The sequence below is a fragment of the Lactuca saligna genome, chromosome 4 (genome assembly GCF_052625555.1).
Source record: "Lactuca saligna cultivar CGN05327 chromosome 4, ASM5262555v1, whole genome shotgun sequence".
Lineage (NCBI taxonomy): Eukaryota > Viridiplantae > Streptophyta > Magnoliopsida > Asterales > Asteraceae > Lactuca > Lactuca saligna.
In genome coordinates, this window is record NC_136420.1 from 294,450,410 (window position 1) to 294,461,355 (window position 10,946).

Genomic DNA, 10,946 nt, shown 5'->3' on the forward strand with positions numbered 1-10,946 from the left:
TAAGGGTCAAGTCATAGTCTATTTCATAGTACTCCCAAAGGTAACTCACTATGTGACTGAGAAAGTGAATGAACATCCAACTTTCTTAAGACTTGACACCCAAATCTCCCGTCTTGTCAATATGTGACTTCATCTCCAAAATGTGAGCACACATAGACTTTGCTTGTCAATAAGGCTTGAGTGACCTTGAACTTGTGGGTTAGGGAGAATAATTGGAGGAGATGGAGGAAGTGAAGTTCCAAGAGATTTGCGAAGATCATAGATGTCTGAATTAGACATCTTTTGGGAGATATTCAAGATAGTTGATTTAAAGTCCTTAATATAACACCCAATAAGAAATATTAAGGCTAGGACCCAACACAATATTTTTATAACTTGGAAGAGGGATGTCGTAATCCAAGCTATAGAATATTTGAAGGTAGGTGAATGACGATTCAACAATTTCCACCATGAAAACGAAATAATTTAATTAGGTTTTACTTGGATTTGAAACTCCTAGATCTTTTGAGATTCATTGAACTGTTCAATGACATGTTTCAATCTCGAGTGTGCCCTTCATGTTTTGTAACTGGGATGCCGAGGATCACAAAATAAGGTGTGAAGTAATCATCCAAATTACTTTGTACCCTTAAGTGTTTACCCCTCAATCGATGTGTCGGTTAACCACACACGCTCCACTGATACTATGATAAACATTAAGTTACCCTTTACCTACCTTGTTAAATACGAGTTAGTGTGTCGGTTAACCACACACACTCCACTAACCGACTTAAATGAAGTGTAAAGTGTAATTTCATGGATTAGCACCAAATTCTCATTTTCCTAAGTAACTAAGATTAGATATTAATAAGTGTTTATTTACTTAGTATTTATCATTAATACTTTTAATGAAGAGAGAATTATAGTCCTTGTCCTACCTATTCGGCTGACGACCCTCCACCAATCAAGGAAGCGGTGGGTGAGAGTGGACACCCATTAATTGCCATTTTAAAGGCAGTAACCTTATACCCCCTTATAGACCGGCTTCGTGAATGAGGCCTACTAATGGTAAGACGACTTGCTCTTATACATATATAAATATTATTAACATATAATATTATAAAGTATAAAGGTTGAATTTTAACTTTTAAAATTCTAAGGGCTTAAATTGGAACTAAAGTATTCATGGGGAAAACTTTACAAATTCCAAAACTTGAGGGCAAGTTTTGAAACTATTCAAAACTCTTGGATTTTCATAACTTATGAGTTTAATTAAACTTTTAAAAACTTTAATGAAGAGACTCTTGAACATCCATAACTTGAGGACAAGTTATGGAGTCATAAAACAATTTAATGAGGAAAACGACTCTTCATTTTGTAACCTATGGCAACTTTTATGAGTTTTAAGATTCATAAATGTGACTTTTAAGTTACAAAAACACATTTTATGAACTTCTTTTAGATCAATTTGGATTAAAACCAACTATCATATAATTTTTTCATTAATCTAAATTCACTCATAAAACAAGGTAACACAAAAAACTTTTGGTGATCCATAACTTATGGAGTTAAATGCTTGTTTTATGATGAAACTTTTCATGTTCCATAACTTAGGAATAAGTTATGAAATTCTTTAAAACATTAACACCAAATTTTGTAACTCCATAAAAACTTTGAATCAATTTTTTTAAACCTTTTTCATATCCATAACTTATGCAGGTTTCAAAAAATAAAAACACTCTTTAGATCAAACATTTAAAACTAATAAAATAATCATATCATTTTATCTTTTACTAAAATTGACCTAATTCAACTCATATGGAAAATGATTCAAATTTTACAAATAATTTAGTTTTTCACAAAAACAAGTAATTATCTTAAAATTTGATAAACGTCATTTTTTTTTCCTTTTTTTTTTCAACTTTGAAAATAAAACATTTGCATCAATATGACAGAAAACAACCCATGACTCTGATACCACTGTTGAGTTTTTGAGCATTCTAACACTCCTAAGTGTACATGCAACCCTAAATACCTTGGATCTATGTTTTCTTTATTATACATGCAAATATGAATATTCCAAGGTATTACCCTAACTAGCATACAATCTTTTGATACTTGGGTAATATAACAAGTTAAAATACATCCCTTTTTTATGTAACTTGTCTTCATGAAGCTTGAGTGCCTAGTGCCCCAAACGTGACACCCCAAATGGTTCACACAACACCATGAACACTTGGAATAACCTTGAGAATAAGGATACTTTGGTTCTCTCTAGTGAAATCGGCCTTCCCCTTTTGTGTACACACACTAGTACCCATTTCACCAACCAATGACATCTTTATATAGTGTGGAGGTTAGGGTTAAACCCATGACCCTTCATTTCATATGATCCATGGGTAAAACACTCCATGGACTATCCATGAAAGCTTAGCCCAACCTAAATGAACTTGGCCCATCACACATATATATATCTAAGAATCCATATTTAATTAGTTCCTTTTGATCACTTAATTAATTATAAATTAATTCTTGATCAATACTAATTAAATAATATTATTATATATAAATATATTATAACTTATAATATATTAATATAAATCACTAGTATCCTTTTTTCCTTATCTTGTCTATCCAATTGTCCCGATCCCATGCAACCCAAATGGACCATGCCGGGTCGGGTCAAGTCTTACCAATTATAGTTATGGACTTAGCCATTATTCCAACAGATTTTGCATGGGAACATGAGATGGCTTGGTTGTTTGGAGGGTAAAGTACTTAGCAAATAAAAGTGAGGTGGCACCACCAAAGTCAACCCTTATATCATTTCCTTTTTTTTTGTTAAATGATGTTGGGCCGAGAATTGCATTAAGAAGGAGAAGATGATTCATTTTGGCCCAAATTTTGATTCTTACTCAAAATCATGAGGCACATAAAGAAGTTTCCGGCCCAATGGAATCATTAGATGGTTCATGGCCCAAAATAGCATAAAAAATTAGATTTATGGCTTACTAGGGTTAATTGGATTAGTTATGGCCCAATAAGGCCCATTAGGGTCAAAATGAATCATTCCAGGCCTAAATGGTCCAAAATGTTATAGATTTGTGAATTGGATCCATTTAGAATCCAAATAGGGTTTCCATGTCCAAAATAGTTGAATTGGATGCTTATTGGTCCATTAGGCCCAATAAGGAAATCCTAGTCCAATATGGAGTCAAACCGGGATTCTTAGGATTTTTAGACTCTTTGTTGAACATAAGAGGTGAATTTACATGAGCAGTGGGTGATATTTACTTAGAGTATATGTTTTACAATAGTTGAACGACTACACGGGAATATAATTTCCTAGCTAAAATGCTAGTTGTGACAATATATCGGAACCAATAATCAAGTGTCAAGTGTCCATTTCTTTATTCACAAGTAATATATTGTAGTCAATTAACCTATATTAAAAAAGGAAAATTTCAGCACAAATTTCAGCATAATGACATTTTAATCAATTAACCTATATTAAAAAAGGAAAATTTCAGCATATATATATATATATATATATATATATATATATATATATATATATATATAAGCTTAGATTATTTTGTTTTCACTAACTATTGTGTGCTAGAATGCACATATTTGAACCATCGGATGTAATATAATCAAATGTTATGATCTGAAGGTTTATGATATTAGAATAGGATAACATGTACCATATAATCACATAAATTTCAGCATAATAACATTTTAGTCAGTTAACCTATATTAAAAAAGGACAATTTTGGATTTTTAGGGATAATTAATCCCTTTATTTTAAAAATTCTAAATATTTTAAATTAATTCAAATTTAAAAATCTGATTTTATTCTATCAGAATGATAGAATGCCAACCATAAACTAGTAAATATATTTTTCGATTTTATTCTGTCAGAATGATAAAATGTCAACCATAAACTAGTAAATACATTCTGAAAGAATACACAAAATCAATTCTTGAACTAATAATATATACCAAATAATTACATTGTATGATTGTGATTCGTTGAATAAGAACAAGATTCTGAAGAAAAAAGAAAAAAACATCATAATCTAACAAAAACACTAATCTATTATGAAAAAATATTATTTTTAAGCAACACTTTATACATTGTAGCATAACACATTCTGGTATAATTCACTCTCGTTCTATATGTTTTTCTTCCTTCCCCACATCAATGTTAGCCTTTTCAAAACCTAAATCCACAAAGAAAACATAATCAAGTTTCAAAAATTAAAAAATTCAATGCATTATAATAGAATAAAAACTATAAATTCTGACAGAATGTATTAAAGACTATAAAGTTTGACAGAATATAGTAGAAAATAAAAACTATAAATTCTGACAGAATGTAGTAGAGACTATAAAGTCAACCATAAAGTATCACAAGTTTATTACCAGTTAAACAAATATACTTGTTGTTAACAATTATTTTCAGACATTTTAACTAAATACATTTGTATAAATAAATTCTAACAGAATACATTACATAATTCAAGATCTGGGATCGAATCATCAACACATATTTGCATTCATTCCTAGTCATGAATTCAAAAAACCAACACACATGGATTCCCCTGTCAAATACCGAAACCCAAACAACCATGAGTTATATCCCATCCATTATCATAAATTTGTTGTTGCCATTCTCTCCCCCTAGTTATTGTATTACCAGACTAAAGGAAGAAGAACAGGATGTTGTCGAAGCATACCTCCGTCCACGTACCTGCAATCACCGGGAGTGATGCCCTCCTCTGCCTCTTCCCCATCAAAAGACATTGCCAACACACCGACCATCACAAACACCACCGGATTCCCTCCCCGTTCGCTCCTCGCTTCTCACTTGCGTTCACGGACCCCACAACAGTGCTACTGTTCCTCTGCATACCCTTCTCGAGCCTCATCAAACTCCAAAGTCCATCATCGATTGCGAGATGAGAGTATATCCTCCCTTTTGGATCCGTCGACTGTAGAAGAAACATAAGCGATGGATCAGATTTAGGGCTAATGTTCTAAATTTATCATTGTCCCTTGCATGATATCAAGAATATTAATTATCTACCATAATTAATTATACAAAGATTACTATAATATCCTTTTTGATTTAATTAATTATTTAATTATTTGCTAAATTATGATTGATGTATTTAGGAACACAATAGTTAGAAATATTTGAATCTAGCTCTTTTTTTTTTTTTCTCTCTCTATATATATATATATATATATATATATATATATATAAATGAGTAAAACAAAAACTACTCATTAAATTTTCTTAAAATTAGAGCAAGTCATGTTCTTCTTTCTTGAAATCAAACTCCTCGATGCCATAGTTTCTCATTGCTCGAAAAAACAATTCACAGAAAATATGTCCACTAATGCATGACAAGAAAACCAAAAGGATATGTCAACTAAAAAGACCTTTTTAACCTCGTCCCCCCTTATTCCTTTCCAAAAGTACCCTCCCTTTTCCCTCTGTTCACTATTCATAATTTTAAACTCAAAAATAGAAAATCTTTATCCACACCTCAACCCCCCTTCACTGACTACTTTAACTTCACCCACTCCCCTTCAATCATCGGAACACACAGTGAGTGTGTGATTGAGAACCCAAAATGAGGGTCTTTCTTCTCTCCCTCCTGTTACAGTTACTAGCCACTTCCTCCGCCATTAAATCAGGCCGCTTGCCGGAATTTCGAGCTCTGCTTTCCCTGAAAACCTCCATTACAGACGACCCACAGTCTTCTCTTTCCTCATGGAACATCTCCACTAGTCACTGTACTTGGTTTGGCGTTACCTGCGACTCTCGACGTCGCGTCACCGCCTTAGAAATCTCCGGTGTCAACATCACCGGGGTTCTTTCCTCTGACATTGGTAGCCTCCGCAACCTCGTTAATCTCACTGTCGCTGCTAACAACTTTATCGGGCCTATCCCACCGGAGATTTCGTTAATCTCTGGTCTTCGTGTTCTTAATCTGTCAAACAATATCTTTAATGAAACCTTCCCGCCGGAGCTCGCAACCCTTAAGCTTCTTGAAGTGCTTGACCTTTACAACAACAATCTCACCGGTGACCTTCCTGTTGGCGTTTCCGAAATGGCGTCACTTCGTCATCTTCACCTCGGGGGAAACTACTTTTCCGGTGTTATTCCACCGGAGTACGGCAGGTTTCCGTCACTTGAATACTTGGCCGTATCCGGGAACGAGCTCACCGGTACTATTCCGCCGGAAATCGGAAACATAACTACTCTTAAACAGCTATACCTTGGTTATTACAATGGTTACTCTGGTGGTATTCCTCCGGAAATCGGTAACTTGTCTAACCTAATCCGTTTCGACGCCGCCAACTGCGGTCTCTCCGGTGAAGTTCCTCCTGAAATCGGGAATCTTAAAAACCTAGACACGTTATTTTTACAAGTAAACGGACTTTCTGGATCTCTAACGAAAGAGCTTGGGAGTTTAATCAGCTTAAAATCAATGGATCTATCGAACAACATGTTCACCGGAGAGATACCGGAGTCATTCAAAGAGCTAGCCAACCTAACTCTTCTCAACCTGTTCCGAAACAAACTCCACGGTTCTATACCGGACTACATCGGAGAGCTGCCGGAGTTAGAGGTGTTGCAGCTTTGGGAAAACAATTTCACCGGCAGCATTCCTCAAGAGCTTGGCAAGAACGGGAAGCTACAGATTCTCGATGTGTCTTCGAACAAATTAACTGGCTCGCTTCCTGTCAATCTGTGTACAGGTAATAAACTCGAAACCCTAATCACTTTAGGGAACTTCTTGTTTGGACCTATTCCAGAATCTCTGGGTGAATGTCAATCGTTAAGTCGAATCCGAATGGGAGAGAATTATCTAAATGGTTCGATTCCGAAAGGGCTTTTTAGTTTGCCCCAATTGTCACAGGTGGAACTTCAAGACAATCTCCTCTCCGGTGAGTTTCCGGTGACAGATTTTGTTTCCGGCAGTCTCGGTCAGGTTAGCCTGTCCAACAACCACCTTACAGGTCAATTACCGGCTTCCATTAGTAACTTGACCGGCGTCCAGAAGCTTCTGCTTGATGGGAATAAGTTCACCGGAGCTATTCCACCAGAAATAGGTCAACTCCAGCAGTTGTCGAAGATTGATTTCAGTCACAATAGTTTCTCCGGCGAGATTACACCGGACATCAGTAAGTGTAAGCTTTTGACATATGTCGATCTTAGCCGGAATCAGTTCTCTGGTGAAATCCCGACTCAAATCACAGGTATGCATATCCTCAATTACTTGAATCTCTCCCGAAATCTTCTCGTGGGGACAATTCCGACCTCCATATCATTAATGCAAAGCTTGACCTCCGTCGATTTCTCCTACAACAATCTCTCCGGCCTTGTTCCCGGCACCGGTCAGTTCAGTTACTTCAATTACACTTCTTTTTTGGGGAATCCCGATCTGTGTGGACCTTATTTAGGTCCATGTAAAGATGGCGCCTTGAACAACACTCATCAAAAACATTCAAAAGGACCACTCTCATCCTCCGTCAAGCTTCTTCTCGTCATCGGATTACTCCTCTGCTCTATCGTATTTGCCATTGCCGCCATTCTCAAAGCTCGATCCATCAAAAAAGGAAACGAAGCTCGAGCATGGAAGCTCACAACCTTCCAACGCCTTGACTTCACCTCTGACGACGTTCTCGATAGCCTGAAAGAAGACAACATCATCGGAAAAGGAGGTGCCGGAGTCGTTTACAAAGGCGTCATGCCAAACAACGAACTCGTAGCAGTCAAAAGGTTACCCGTCATGAGCCGTGGTTCAGCTCACGACCATGGATTCAACGCTGAAATCCAAACCCTAGGCAGAATCCGACATCGCCATATCGTGAGATTACTAGGGTTTTGCTCAAATCATGAAACGAATCTTCTGGTTTACGAGTATATGCCTAATGGAAGTTTAGGAGAAATGCTTCATGGCAAAAAAGGTGGCCATTTGCATTGGGACACGAGATATAAAATCGCATTGGAAGCAGCAAAGGGTCTCTGCTATCTCCACCATGATTGCTCGCCATTAATCCTCCATCGTGATGTCAAATCCAACAACATACTCTTGGATTCCAATTTTGAAGCACATGTCGCCGATTTTGGGCTCGCAAAGTTCTTACAGGATTCCGGCACCTCCGAATGCATGTCCGCCATTGCCGGTTCTTATGGATATATCGCACCTGGTATATATTATTATCAACCTAATTAATTATAATTATAGCTTAAAGATTATGGAAAATTACAAAATTATCATCTTTTTGATACTTTTCACAAAATGACTACCATTTTTATATAGGCTTATTAAAAATTGGAAATTGTCTTTTGACCATAAAAACCTTCAAAAACAAAATTCCAAGAAAAATCATGTCTTTTTTTGATAAATTCCTAATTTTTTTTTTAACTATTAAGTCCTGATTATTTAATATTTTGTCAAAATTAACTAAAAAATCCTTAATTTTATTTTAACAGGAAATGACAGATTATTGTGTAAAATTAAATAATCGGGACTTACGTTAAATTTCTTTAGAACTTTATCAAAAATTTTCCCAAAATAATGGAACTTTTCTGTATCAAAACTTATTTTCAAAATGTAATTTTCACTATATAAATCGGTGACCATTTTGTTACAAGTACAAAAAAGGTGGCCATTTAACAAAATGACCTAATCCATTTTGGTTATTTTGGTAATTTCCTTCTTATGTATAATCTCAAAAATAACCAAAATGATGGTCTTCCATAACAAATAGTTTTGCAATAGGCTTGCCACAAAAAAAAAAAAGCTTAAAATGTTTTTTATTGACAAAAGGCTCGTTTTGCAGTCTTTTGTCAATAAAAGTAACGTGCAACTAAATTAGACCATCCATTTTGGTCATTTTTGTTGCCGATTATTTTTGTAATTATAATTTCATTTTTGAATAACGTTAATTTTTTTTTTTACCTTTTTTGTAGAGTACGCATACACGCTAAAGGTTGATGAAAAGAGTGATGTGTATAGTTTTGGTGTGGTTCTTTTGGAACTAGTAACCGGTAAAAAACCAGTTGGTGAATTTGGTGACGGGGTCGATATTGTTCAATGGGTGAGAAAGATGACCGATGGCAACAAAGAAGGCGTTTTAAAAATCATGGATACAAGATTATCAACCGTCCCAATTCATGAAGTGATGCATGTCTTTTATGCCGCCATGTTGTGTGTTGAAGAACAGGCGGTGGAACGCCCGACTATGAGAGAGGTTGTTCAGATCTTGACGGAGCTTCCAAAACCACCACCATCCGCCGCCACCACCGCCTCCTCCACGGATCCATCATCTCCGGTGGATGTGGAGGTGGAGAAGAAAGGGGAAGACAAGTTGGGTGACCTTTTAAGTTTGTGAAATTGGGGATGTGGAATTTAAGTGTTTGTTGCTTAAGTTTTATGGATTAAAGTAATTGGGTAATTTAGGTTTGTTTTTTTAATATATTTATTTTGGGGTTAAAGTATGGTTTATTGTTGAAGTGTTTAAGAGTGGTTTGGAGGTGATTTATGTATAGGAGCATTGGTTGGGGGGTTTGAGTTAATGTTAGAATTGGAGGTGTATTTTCATGATCATTAAGTTAATTAAAATCATATGATATGGTATGGTGTTTGATAAGTGGAGTAATGTGAAGCTCAATATATGTTCTATGAATTATTGAGAAGTTATAAATATGTGACTAGCATATTGCTACATAAAACTATTACCTTTTTATTATTATATTCTTGTTTGAATGTTTGCATTAATTAATGAATTGTTATTTTTTACATACATGTGCATACCTTATTCGGATAGGGGTTGATGTGTAATAATTAAAGCTTTGTGACATAATGAATAGATCTTGCATGTTCACCCAAAAAAGAAAAAAAGAGAGGTGAAACTTTGGTCCATTGATCAGGAAAATTGATTACTTACCTTTGTTGCTCTTTATATTATAATATTCAATTGTATTATTGTTAGAAAAAATCAAAAACTTTAATTAGTTAATTTATGTTATATTTTCTGTTGGGGAATTCATTTTATGAAATTGAGTAATCTAATCGGTGGATTATTTTTTTAAAAAGTGACCATTTTTTCTTTTGAAAAATAACAGTTCGGTTCCGAATGTCCATTTCGAACGTGAATTTCGAAATGGATAAACGGGTAAAGTGATCCGATCCGATAACATGGTTCCTCATTTATATAACATTTTGAACTAATTTTTATTTCAGATTTTATTTCAAACTCACTTTTATTCCGGACAATATCAAACTCAAATAATGTCTTATTCTAACAATGAAGAGATTCTGTTTTTATTTTTATGTATCTATTATTGCTATAATTATATGTTTTTATTAGTGAATATATGTTAAAAAGTAGATATTTTTGTTTTTTTGTATGAATTGATGCCATTAAATAGGTATTTATCGTTACTTCGAATTTTACTAGTTTTAGACTATTGTAGGATTATATATGAGTATATGTGTGTACTAGAACATCTAATCTTAAAAAAAACATAATTTTGAACTTGTCTGAGATGACTCCGAAATACAACGAACATGTCTGGAATTTGTAGAACAACTCCGAAATACGAAGAACTATTATGGCATGGTATTCCGGAATGCGTCTGTTAGGATCACACATTGTACTCCATGATATTGTTCTGAAATTTTACACATAACATAGTTATTTTAGTTCGGAACATGCAACAACTGCTTAACTATAATTCCTTTCATTTTAGCATGATAGGACATACAAAGCAGTTGACACTACAATCTGCAGACCTGAACTCGACAAGGAAATCATTGCTCGTTTACATACACCAGCACATGCAACTATGTTTAGGACATCATGTTGTGGTACTTTTGTTAACATCTTGATGGGTGTTGAATTCCACAATTTACTATGCATTTATCTTCTATGCAAAG

The 10,946-nt window shown here is 34.8% G+C and overlaps 1 protein-coding gene across 1 annotated transcript; it reads left to right on the top strand.

The window, feature by feature from the left end:
* The first annotated feature begins 5,532 nt into the window (after positions 1–5,532).
* On the top strand, positions 5,533–9,657 carry LOC145043814 (uncharacterized). The gene is made up of 2 exons (XM_078992573.1): positions 5,533–8,211; positions 8,978–9,657. Exons 1-2 carry the CDS (start codon positions 5,625–5,627, stop codon positions 9,397–9,399), a joined length of 3,009 nt encoding a protein of 1,002 aa, XP_078848699.1. The 5' UTR covers positions 5,533–5,624; the 3' UTR covers positions 9,400–9,657.
* Positions 9,658–10,946: the final 1,289 nt, after the last annotated feature.